Source organism: Semicossyphus pulcher, unplaced genomic scaffold (assembly GCF_022749685.1).
Source record: "Semicossyphus pulcher isolate SPU_LCO1_2020_fin unplaced genomic scaffold, fSemPul1.0.p SCAF_16, whole genome shotgun sequence".
Classification (NCBI taxonomy): Eukaryota; Metazoa; Chordata; class Actinopteri; order Labriformes; family Labridae; genus Semicossyphus; species Semicossyphus pulcher.
In genome coordinates, this window is record NW_027211670.1 from 21,279,515 (window position 1) to 21,292,330 (window position 12,816).

The 12,816-nt window shown below is 42.3% G+C and overlaps 1 protein-coding gene across 1 annotated transcript; it reads left to right on the forward strand.

Annotated features, from left to right (window-relative positions):
• Positions 1–7,189: 7,189 nt before the first annotated feature.
• tekt3 (tektin 3) lies at positions 7,190–12,609 on the forward strand. Its single transcript, XM_069665007.1, has 8 exons — positions 7,190–7,236; positions 7,674–8,301; positions 9,235–9,318; positions 9,419–9,489; positions 9,585–9,728; positions 10,449–10,671; positions 12,030–12,184; positions 12,342–12,609. The coding sequence occupies exons 2-8, from the start codon at positions 7,732–7,734 to the stop codon at positions 12,556–12,558; spliced, it is 1,464 nt and encodes a 487-aa protein (XP_069521108.1). The 5' UTR covers positions 7,190–7,236; positions 7,674–7,731; the 3' UTR covers positions 12,559–12,609.
• Positions 12,610–12,816: the final 207 nt, after the last annotated feature.

Sequence of the window (12,816 nt, forward strand, 5' to 3'; positions counted from 1 at the left end):
TCAACGTTGAAACTAAAAGTAATAAAGCTGTCACAGTACAATGTCCAAACGTCAGTAGACTTTAGTAGGACTTTAACCACGTAGAAGAATAGGAGAGCTGTTCTTCCTTCAGTTTTATTCATTGCAAGTCATCCTCTTGGAGACAACAGTGTGTTTGGAAGCTGTTAACACTGAGGCAGACACGGTCACAGAGTCCATCTGGACCCAGCAGCCCCTGTTCCAGCACTTGTTCCCATGCTGCCAGGGTCCAGCTGTGCACAGTCTCCCCTCAACACTGACAGTCACCTCTTTGTACGAGAGGACATGGACTACAAGGGGCTATAAAAAGGGTACTTAGAGAACTGCAGCAAATGGAACATTTAACAAGTGATTAAAGGGACTGATGGGGGAGGAACATTGGGAAGAGGGTGAGGAAAAAATAGAGAGAAGCAAAGGAATCAAGATACAGACACTAACTTCCTTGTTTCTTTCCTTTCTTCATTTGTCTCTTTGACTGAGTTGCTCAATGCACTTAACACATCAGCTGGCCACATGTTGCACATGCCTCATTTCACACCCTGACTCGTAAGTGTCACCAACATGAGGAATGCAAGGTCCTTTCCTCATGATTAAAGCTTAAAATATTCCCCTGACCATTACTCCTGATCATGAGTCATTGTACAACAATCTGAGGTTTCTATCATTCATATTTCCTTCCTGTCATGCCTAGATGACAAGCATAAGCTGCATTTTCCCCAATTTGGGCTGGTGTGTGAGAGCGACACACGCCCAGGGTGAATAATTCAACTCCTGACTCAGCATGGAAACATTAGACCTCTCTCCCCTTTATAAACGTTTGGCTAAAAATATCTAGAATTACAATCACCAGGCAAGTTGTAACCTCAAAGCATGTTGCTAACTCAATTTGTAGAAACTTGGACTGCTTTAAAAACCTAATACATGTGTAAAACAACTTGTAACAGAGCATCAAAATGAGGATATTCCATGTTTTCCAATGAATGTGTTGTGAATGGAAAGTAATTATTCGTCTGTTCTGTTTCGTACAGATTTACATTCAGAAGTATTTTTCTCTCTGTAGCAAGCACTCCTGATGAGTCATACCTTCCAACACTGGCTAAGACTAAGTCAGGGGTTAAAACATGACCTCATACAAGTTCCCATTACGCTACGAGGTAATGCGTTACCTCTGTTGGGTAGCGCAAAGGTAGAACTCTACCTCTAGTGGGTAGCGCACTTCCTGTGGCCGACAAGCATAGGTGCCATCCTGTAGAAAATGAAAACACCTAGGGTTTCAGGAAAGGAAATCTCCAACAGATCTGTGAATAATTTGAGATGAGGTGGTTGGAAAAGCAAGGGTATTAAGGAATTCAAACCAGCTCAGAACTTGCTCTACATTAATGTTACCAAACCACATTTATCTTTGATGCATCTTGACAGTATAGACAGAGATTCTGGTCCCTGTTTCCTCTCAAGGCCCCTCCTGTCCTGCCCTGGTCTGCCCTCTCCTCTGCTCTGCTGCGCGCCACACAGTGGCTCCAGTGGAATGTGATGACCACGGACTGGACAAAGCCCTGCATTCATTGCCACTCGTCCCACTCTGGAAGTTTGCGACTGGGAGCCTTGATCACAGAGTGGGGGGTGGCCAGAGTCCATCCACCCCTCGCCTGTCCTGTCAGACAAGCATTGCCCACCCCTGCACCCTTACCACATGACTGCCAGTCGCCACATCAGCTGCACTCCTCTATCTGATGCATTTTATTTGTTTATTTTGCAACATAGGTGTATTTCACACTAAAAACACACAAATGCTGGGATTGAATACTTCTTGTCTACTTAATCTTTCAAAGAGTCACAATCGGGATGTTTCCTGCGTCTGCCTAGCTGCTCTGAGAAATGGAAAGTGTGATGTTACAGGAAGAAAGACAATAACGATCTGTGCTCTTAGAAAACGAAACAATTGGCAGGAAATGGAATTTATTTAGCAACATCTCTTAACCACTGGCAGGCCACCGTCCATTATGCTTAATGGCAGTATTAGAGATTTCAAACAAGGGCTGAGGAAAGGTTGATTGCTTGTGCTGAATCAAGGAACGCTAAATCAGTGTGCATGAAAATCTCAACTTCTTTAATCACTTGAGACCAGATAACATAAACATAGCAGTGCACATAATACCTCTGCCGCCTGCCTGATGGTCTGTCCTTCTCTACTTCCTGTCTACGTATCTCATACAGTATCCATTTGCCTCATTTGTGTAGGTAATATAATAGAGTCCATACAGTATTCTCTGCCTCTGGGCCTTTTCCACTTAACGTGCACACGTCAGACTAAATAACACACGGTTACCATGCAACACACAAACATGCAACAGGCATGCAAGCATGTTAATGGGTTCTTATTGCTATGCAACATGTATATTCTACATAACTAACAACTGAACACTGATATATACATGTGGATCTGGCTGTACTCAAAGGATAAACACGGTGATATACACTACCAGTCAAAAGTTTGGACACATTTTCTCATACAAGTGAATGGGAAAGTGTGTCCAAACTTTTGACTGGTAGTGTATATTTCTGTTATTGGCAGCACATCTCTTCAAAAACCTGATTACAACTAAAACCTGGGTTTCCAAAGTGTATCATAGAGCTCCAATGCTCTCCAAAAATTGCACTAGATGACAGGTCCCCTAATTACCATGACCAGAGGGACTTTACTTTGAGGCGATGCAAACACATTGTAGTGCATCCTTACTCAATTTTGAGCACACTAAATCTTGGATTGGAAAAAGGTCCAAATAAATTAACTTTGTAATCCTGTTTAAAGCTCCTGTGAGGAGTTTTTAGCTCTCCATGAAATGGACTGAAATTGATACTGATGCCTCTATATGAGCTACAAAATTAAACAAGACCATCAGTGACAAAATTGATTCTATCTTTTTTAGTTATTTTTAATGCCTGTAACCACTGCTGGGGTTAGGTGTCAGACGAAGCCATTAACTTTACCAAACTAGCCTTTTTTAAGATTTTCCACGGCGAAGATTCACAGCGAGCGACATATTTGAATGTTAAAAACAGGAGAACAAACTTTGTGCAGGACGGGATCAGCAAAGAGATGAGAGGCAACATTTTGTCCACAGGGGTCGCCAAAATCAACACAAATTGAAAGGTCCTCATAGGAGCTTTAAGTAACGTTTACTTAAATGCACAATAAGCACACCAGATTTGGGCAGCTTTGTAGATTTTGATTGGCACCAATTGGCCTCGGGGACTAGTGATAGTTTTGCCTTGTCATGGGATTTGTCTGTACCACTAAAATAATAGAATATTGACAAATATATCCTTAAAATGAAGATACCACAATATAAGTTATAAAATCTGACTTAATAAATTAATGTGAAACAATAAATTAGAAAGCTTTTTATGCATTCATCTGTTCCTATTCCTACCATCATTTATGGCTTTTATTTTATTTTACTTATTTTATTTTACTACTTTTCTCATCTCTAATTCATTTGATTGATCCCAACCTTTTTTTTTTATCCCTCTTCCTCTGATGCGATGTCGTCTTTTTATTTTCAATTTTATTTTCATTGTCTTTTTTATAACCTTTTATGGTCTTTCATTGCTTTTATGTGTTTATTCATCTCTTAATTTGCAGTGCTTATTGCTCAAACAGCCTTATGTTCCTGTTTTGTCACTTTAATTCTTTTACTTTGGTGTTGATGAGATTTCTTCAGTACTCTGTGTTTGGCCTCATTGTTGAAAGTTCTTTCATCTGTTTTGTACTCTGTAATCTTCCTGCCTTTGCTTTGTCTATCAAAGCACTTTGTAAACATTTTGTTTTAAAGGCGCTATATAAATAAAGTTATTATTATCAAAATATGTAATGAACTATGGCTGAACACTCATCACCAATTACGATATAACACAGAATAATCAAATCCCCCCCCACCAATTTCTCCAACCTTTTTTCATCATCTCTTAATTGAATTTACATCATTATCAGTTATGAGGAAGGAAATTAAATTGTCGCCCATTTGGAGACTAGTTAATAACTGAATCCAATTGTTTCTGTTAGAAATTAAATTGCAGTGTGAAGCGATACAGGGACCCTGCTTTTGTCTTGACAGCTTTGCTCACATCTACAAGGAACCGCTCAGAAAAGTCAGATTTAATCAGCCTGTATGGATAAGCCACCAGGTGTACTTTAGTTATATGGTTTAATTGAGATATATAGTTCTATGTTCAGTAAATAAAGGACACTGATGAGAAGTGCAAGAGGAAACATTCAGACCACACACCGTTTCAAGCGACTCTCTCGAGCCCAGGAGGCTCCTGTGATTTTCCCATCTGGCTGCACCATTACCTCTGTGGGGGATCTCTAATACTGTCATCAGATTTAATGGTTGATTTCCTCTCCTGTGTTCCTCTCCAGGTGTGGCCACCCTCCTCACAGCCTGGTCCATCCACAATTCATGAGAGGAAACCGATGCCACTATAATGGCCTGTATGCACGGACAGAGAGAGAGAGCAGGGCCTGCAGTTAGGAGAGCAAGCAAAGCTCTGAGGCACTGCTGATAGCCGGGGTTTGAAAAGAGGAAGCTGTGGTGTGACCAGCGTGTTGGATTAAGCAGGAAGCCTGCCAGGTTGAAGGGGTGGGTGGTGAATGGGTGGGGGGGTTGAAGAAGTGAAAACACCAAGGGCCGGAGAGGGAACAGACACGTTGTTTTCACTGGGTGTGACTGTTTAGAAAACACTGTGACCTCCTCTGCTTGTCTATTCTTACCTGATAAGCTGAAGGTCAATGGTGCAAAGGGAAGGCTGTGTCAAGGTCTTGCACCATGGGGAGCAAGAGCCTCAGACTTGCTATACACAGCCAGAAAAGACAAGATTGTTGACTTGGCTATGATGTTATATTCTTCTTCATGAGTCAGAAAACGCAGCTATTCTTGGGTGTGTACGTTTTAACTGATGTCATAACGTACACACTCATATGTGTTCCCCGAAAGAAGAACAGGGAAGTGTGTGTTCTGGTAGTAGGCTGCATTTTTGACCATGATTTGGATGAGCAGTTCCTCACTGCGGTTGCAAAGCATCAGCTCTGGAATATTCCGCCTTGTCATGGGTGCAGACAGCTAAGTCTCTGAACGTCTGGAGATTACATCATTTATTTTTCTCTTATGTCCAAATGTGAGCATCCGCCGCATGTCTCATCCAAGCAAACACCACAAACACCTCTGCCAAACCACACGACACAAATCATAGACGTTATGATACTTTTCATTTCCTGCTTGGGTTACTTTTCATCCCCAAACTACACAGCTTAGCTGCTAAGTGGCTCCAAAGCAAACGGAAAGGGAAACAATTCTGAGATATATCTGCAGCTGAGGCCAACATTTAATTAAATTGTTCTTGTTTATCATGTTTTCATTCCTACAAGCAGTACAGCCTTGGCTTCAATGTCACTGTGCTCTAAGTGGAGCGGACAGCGTGCTTGCTTCCTCAGACATTTCCACTATGCAGTAATTCACAACATACACCCACGAGCCACAAGGCAGGAGTATATATAGGCCCCTCTAACATTTCCCTCACGTTCTGAGGCCGGTGGGGCGAGGGACTGAGAAGCACTTCTCCGCTCGCAGCTCCATCCAGGAGATGAGTTTCATACGAGGGCTGGCTTTTCATGCTTTTCAGGGGGAGGGCGTATTTATAGCGGCTCGGGTCAGGCCGGCAGAGGCATGCGGGGTGGCCTTCTTCAGCCGAGCCATGTTAAGGGATGCTGAGGCTGCAGGGGTGGAGCACTGGCATGTCATTCCGTTCTAAATCCAAACCTCCACGTTAAAGACAATAGCAGCCAGACCGCGAGCTGTATGCGCAGAGCGGCCTGTTTGAAGTCTCCAAGAGACCCTGCCTTTTGAAATAGTGGTCATAGAGGCAAGACCATATAACCATCACTAGTGAGCCAGCAAGTGCACGGTGTGGTGTTACAGGCAGATTAAACAAACACTGTTTGTTTACATTTGAGCAAAATAAAGGTCGGCTGATAAAATCCATCCAGAGTGGCCGTACTAACTAAAACTGAAGGACTGCTGCTGGATCAGTGTGCGACACAGCTCATAGTGCTTAACCCTTAACCCTCTAACACACAAAGGTAAGCTGGTCTAACTACACCTCACTGAAGTCTGATAAACTGCCAAGGAAATGATTGCCTGATTGTAAAGCTGATGACAGCACTGTCTTATATACAATGGAAGCACAAATCTATTAAACTTACAGGTTAAATGTCAAGTAGCCTGTAAGTGTCAAAGGCCCCATTATGTGTGTATTGTTAGGCAGAAATATTCTGTTGAGACAGATCAGCTGAGTAACTCCTGGCTACCGCTTGGTTTGTGTCTGTAGTGGAAACCGGGCTATCATCTGTCCGGCCCTCCCTCGTCAGAACAGAGCAGTGTAAAGGATCCTCCTTTAGAATGGTAGGTAACACAACACAGATTATTATTCTGTGCTACAGGGGTTTGTGTGGACTCTTCCTGTGGCATGAATCATTAAACAGGTGAGTGTAATCCATACACACCGCTAGCTTCTCAGGGTGAGGGGGAGCTCAGACAACGCTCAGATTGCTCACCTTTAATCAACAAATTTGAATTAAATTTAACTTCTCACAATTAATATAAGACAGTTGGCAGGGAAATTCTTAGTTTTTTGATACATTTTCAACTGTAACAGAGAAGTCAAAGGTCTCTAAGAGTAAAGCATCATTGGGGATAAAAAGCAAGCGAATAATATGTAACGTGTAGCTACAAAATGTCAGTTTGAGGAGAAAAGTGCAGGAAATAAGTGGTCTTGTCAGAAGTTGCATTTGGCCAATAAGCATCTCCAACTATTCAGAATAAAAAAAGAATAAGAAAAGGAAAATTGCTAATCTAAACAGCAGTGACATTCCTTCTTGTATATTTACTTAAACTAAGTAAAAGCACCTGCTCACCATTAATCTGAAAATCCCAGTGGGTGTTGCAGTAACCTATGGCAACTGCTTCTGTGTACACAGAAATCTTGGACGGGCCAGCTCCTGCAGTCTGGCTGCGTGCACCGCCATTGGCTGGCTGAGTGAATGACTTGCAAACTTGCAAATGCATAATGCATGCCAGCTTACCTTTAGAGCGTTCTTGAGCTCATTTCCAGGTAAGCACAGAGGAGGGGTTGCCTGCCTGCGTCGGGACACAGCTCAACTTGGTAAGACGTTTCTTTTTGCTGTGCTTATTTTCTCTTACCTGTAACTTTAATGATCCATACGAATGTTAAGTCAGGGGTTTTTATATTGTATTTATTGGCTGATCCATTGATCTCATTGTCTCAGATTGATGTAAATATAGAAAATATTATTTAATATTCATTCAGACAGGTTCATTGAGACACAGGGTCCCAAAGAGAGACCTGCTGAACAGCTGACGTCACAGACAGACAGGACAATCAATACACTGCCTACGTAGTCCATAAAAACAAGTAGCGCAAACAATTAGTGCAAAAGTGGCCAAAACAAGTTGTTACAAAATTCTATGTACAGGAACAAACCCCTCTAGATTCTCTGACCAGGTTTTTAAAGTGCATTGAGATCCATTCGAGGAATCAGCTTTCTTGCCTGTTGTAATTGTATTTTTGCAAACTTGCAGACTGTTGTGAAAAGTTGTTTCACGCACTGGACTCGGGGCAACTGTAAGGACTCCCAAAATGGAGCTGATTGGATCCACGTTGACAGCGACATATGCTCGGCCAAAAACCAGCCACTTCCTCCCGGCCATCTCCACCATGGCATCCAGCTATCGCAACACCCAGCCAGCGTTGGCCATGAACCCCAGTGCCAACCTGTGGAGAACCAACAGCTATTACAAGAGCGGCAGGAATGCCCCCATCTCATCTTCCTTGCAGCGAGAGAATCTAGATCTGGTTCGAGCCAAGACCATGTTCTACCCATCCAACAGGACGTCACTGTCCACTCGCTACACTCCAGACGACTGGTACAGGTCCAACCAGAGCAACTACAGGGAGTCCGAGTCGTCCCGCAATAGCGCTGAAAGACTCAGAAGAGACACGATCAGGTTGATGCAGGATAAGGAGCAGCTGACTAGAAGAACTCAGGAGACTACCAGCAAGAACATTGGTGAGCGGCTCAATGACATTGTCTTCTGGAAGTCGGAGCTGAGCCATGAGATTGACAGCATGGTGACAGAGATAGCGGCGCTCGCTGAGGTCAAGAGGAGGCTGGAGAGAGCCTTGGCAGAAACTGAGGGGCCCCTTCAGGTGAGGGGGAAGCAATATGCTTCAATGATTGCATGTATGAGTGAATGTTTTTCTCTTATAAGTACCATATTGATTTTACAGTCTGTTACATGAGCATTTAGCAGGAAATATTTGCAATCTAACAAGGACAAATTACCTTGAAATCTTAACAACCTATTCAGGCCTTTGTTCAGTGCACTCACATTATCATTCATGCATATCAAGTCTCAGGGTGCGTCACAGTATCTGTGGCGAAGCAGTTCTGACTAAGGCCTGGTTTGGTTGTAGCAACAGTATCTGTCTATTAATTAGGTCACCTCAGTGTCCTTTTAAAATGCCACTGATCGTTTGTGTCACCCAGAGAGTCAACATAATCCGGCTCGAGCTCTGATGACACAGAGTTCTTGTTAGGCTAAGATCATGTGGCTAAAGGCTTTCTCAGAGAGTTCTCCAGGTAATGGAAACTGGAGAATGCAGCTGATACATTGCAGGGTCCTTACAGGGATATGTGTATGCAAACCTAAGCCCCTTTTGCACATGCATTGCACTCACTTAACTGCTTGGCCTCCAAATGCAAAGTCCATTTAATGCTAGAGTTAGACAAACTGTCAATGCAGCAGGTAACAGTCCCGACCATTAACAGCGAGCCAGTCTTTCTTCCAGTCCACTTGTTTGTAATGTGTATACATCCATGTTCATGTTGCAGTTCTATCACTGCGAAAACAGAATATTTTAGTGGCTGAGAACACGTCTCGCACGTTAAATCTTCTGCTTTGTGCTACATGTGTGAAAGGGAATATCCGGACAATGTCTAGACCCGTTTGTCTGGAAGTTATCCATATCTGAAAATGGCTTTATATACTGCACTTGATCTATTTTAATGTCATAATTAAATAATGCAAATGCCTATTGACTCATCTTACCTTGTTATAGTCATGATCATTTTGTCAATAGGTGTCTCAAGAGTGTTTGTACCACAGAGAGAAGCGGATGTCCATTGATCTGGTACACGACGATGTAGAGAAAGACCTCATAAAGGTAAGCTTGAAGCAACAGTGTCAGTATGCAAGTGTGACTTTGGACACTACCGTCTGAAAAGAAATAAGCACGCTGTATCTCTACTTACCTGTGCTCCAAGGAAGTGGAAGTCATAAAGTCCTGTCAGGAACGGATGAGGCGACATCTGGACCGAGCCGTTGCTCAGCTGGCGTAAGTCCGATTGAATCGTGCATAATGTAAGATTCTTTAAATATATAAGTAAAATATATTGCTTTGTTTCTGTGTTGCTTTGTTGGGTTGCTTAGGTCAAACCGGGCTGCCCAGCATGAGTTGGAAAGAGACATAAGTGACAAAGTGAGAGCTCAGAGGATTGATGACAGGTGTCACCATCTGAGGAACACATCAGACGGTATCGGCTACTACAGGGGGATTGAGAGACTGGACCCCTCGTGAGTTAACTCGTTCAGTTAAATTGCCATGTCCAAATGGCTGTCTGCTGCTCTTCTTTAAACTAGGTCTAAACATATCATACCAAGCCTACAGCCATGCTAGCACCTCTGCTAGATAAAATAAGTAAGGAACCGTTTCAGTTAAGTTAAGCTTAGTTAAAATTCATCCTGAGATATGCATGAATCCCTGTATGAAATGTCATGGAAAACGATTCAATATTTGTTGAGACATTTCATTCAGAACAACAAATGTGTACCACGGATGATGCTACAGATGGACACCAAAGTCACTTTGGTTCGTCCTCTTGGAACCACGAATGTCAAAAATACTGGAAATATTTCCCTTTAGGCGAAAGTGGTGGACAAACTGACAGATTGATATTGCCTTCCCAAGAGGCGGCTAGGGTGGCAAGCATGTGCACTATCTTTGGGAGGATTTTACGGCCCACTGAAGTTGAAGATGGGGTGCTCAACATGTATTAGTTCTGTACGAGTATAAATAATGCATCAGAGAAAACGAGGGTTTATAATAACACGTTGAAAAGAACCCTTCCTAGCTCCTGCAAGCTAGCAATAACTACCCAAATCCGCCTAAACTTGAGTGGAGTATCAATGCTAAAAAGCGTGTGAAATTTAAGTGTCTTTTCCAAATACAGCAAGTACAAAGACAGTTGGCGTATCAATTACCAAAATCTTTTGCCATTCTTGTCTCTTTCTCAGACTTTCTCTGCCAGACTCGTGGTCCAAGTTCACAGACGACAACATCCTACTGTCCCAGAGCGAACGGGCTTCCTCCCACAAGCTCAGGGACGAGATCGAGATCCTGCTGAACACCACGTCCAACGAAATGTGGAACCAGTTCAATAACGCCAACGTGGCCTTCACAAACCGCATATCAGAAACCGCTGACGCTAAGAACAGCCTGCAGACACACCTGGCTAAGGTCTTTACCTTTCCTACATGCTATCATTTTATAAAAATCTATCTATGCTATGTTTGCCCTACAAGAACACACTATGTATTTTCATATCTTGGTGCCAATCAAATGGCTCTACGTCAAAGAAAAGTCACTGTCATCCATCATTGGATCACTAAAAGTGACATTCAACACAGCCTACAAAGAATGTGTACAGTATGCTGAACACAAGACAAGATAAATCTTTATTGTCCACCGAGTGGCCTTTAGGGGGCATTTGAGTTTTCCATAGTGGATTATGTGCATGTTTACTATAAAACATTTCTGTCAAAAGAAAGGATCGGTCATAAGTGCCTCTTTATTGCTTGGGCCGTGTTCTACACTGGATTCCATTGTTCTCAGGATAATTGCTGGGGGTTACACTCTGAATCCACGTCAGCTGTTGGACGGGTTTGAACACCGACAGCAGCTGTGATAGGAGGCACACAGTCCTTAATAAGCCACAGAAACTGCCTGTTTTAAGGAGTCACGATTCACAGGAATTAAATTACATCAAATGGGTTTGGACAGAGCAGGCCACTGTGCAGCGCTGCCTTCAGCTGATTCCACGCTTGAAATTAGTAGATTTTTACTTTTCTCTGCTTCTACCATTGAGAATTTCCTGTTTTTTCCCTTTTAATGTCAATTGGTCCCTCTTTTTTTTAACCTTGTTAGCCACCCTGTACACTAGCTGACTTATCATGAATGAGACACTTAGCTGGTACCGCCATGACTTATGACTGTATGATTTACTTCTGTATCAATCAATCAGACTTTATTTGTACAGCACTTTTCATACAAATAAAATGTAACACAAAGAGATTCACATAATACAACAATGTGGAAAAACATTAAAATTGTAATAGCTAGTGGAAGGAGTTTGCCCCCAGGGCCCCCCGCCAGAAAGCCCCCCAACAGAAACCCATGTCCTCCAGCAGGGTCAGGGTCAGGGTTTGGGTAGGGGTAGGCCCCCGAAAGCAAACCCCCCCCCCTTCCCCCCTTGTGTATCAGGATAATAATAAAAACATGAACTGAGGAAGCGCTATCATAATTCTCGTTAAGTTACAGTGAGGAAACACCAGAGGCAGGACTGGAAATAGATTTAAAAAATAATAATAAATAAATAAATAAATAAATAAATAAATAAATAAAATAAAATAAAATAGAATAAAAATAAAATAAAATAAAATAAAATAAAAATAAAATAAAATAAACATATACCAAGAAGTAAAACTGACTAAAATACATAGATAAATAGATAAATAAATAAAGGAGGCTCAATTAAAGACCAGACTAAGAAGGTAAAATTTCATAAATAATTAAACAGATCTTTTCTGGTCATCTAGACTCTGCAGGAGATCTTCCAGACAGAGATGCTGATTGAGACTCTGAAGAAGGCCCTCAGAGACAAAGAGTGCCCGCTGAAAGTGGCCCAAACCAGGCTGGAGGAGAGGACCCGCAGGCCCAACGTGGAGCTCTGCAGGGACAACCCCCACCACAGGTATGGTGGATGATAGCTGATCATAGCAGCAATATATTGTGCTACCACTAACTGCAATGAGTTTCAAAATGTTTACAATACATCATTTTACTCTTTCATCTTGATGATAATATTTGAAATGTAACAACAAGCTATATCTGCGTCCCTCTTTGTTAAGACTTGTGGGCGAGGTGAGAGAGATCGAGGACACCATTCATAAGCTCCAGGAGAGGCTGATGGAGGCGGAGAGCACTCTGCAGACTCTGGTCAAAACCAAAGTGACCCTGGAGCACGACCTGTCCATCAAGGCCAACTCACTCTTCCTGGACCAGGAGAGGTGCATGAGCATGCGCAAGAGCTTTCCCAGCATGCCCCGCCTTGTTGGCTTCACCTAAATATGGTCTCAAAATCAGGAATTGTGACAGTTTTAGTGGTTTTTGGAGTGTTTAGAGGGTTGTGTTGGTTTTTTGGACGTAAACAAACTCACTTACACAGGTATTGACGCAAAATCTGGATATAAACTGTGCGGTATCCTAATTTTGAAAATTGTACCTGTAATGTATTTACAACACTTATAAAAATAAAATTTTGTGATGTCATTGAATAATCTGCCAATATCTGGTTTAAAATCTATACAATAACATACATTAACA

Coding starts and splice junctions, on each gene's coding strand:
- tekt3 (XM_069665007.1), top strand. CDS start 7,732: ATGGAGCTGATTGGATCCACGTTGACAGCGACATATGCTCGGCCAAAA. Junction 9,319..9,418: donor TAGAGAAAGACCTCATAAAG/GTAAGCTTGAAG, acceptor CTGTGCTCCAAG/GAAGTGGAAGTCATAAAGTC. Junction 12,185..12,341: donor AGGGACAACCCCCACCACAG/GTATGGTGGATG, acceptor CTCTTTGTTAAG/ACTTGTGGGCGAGGTGAGAG.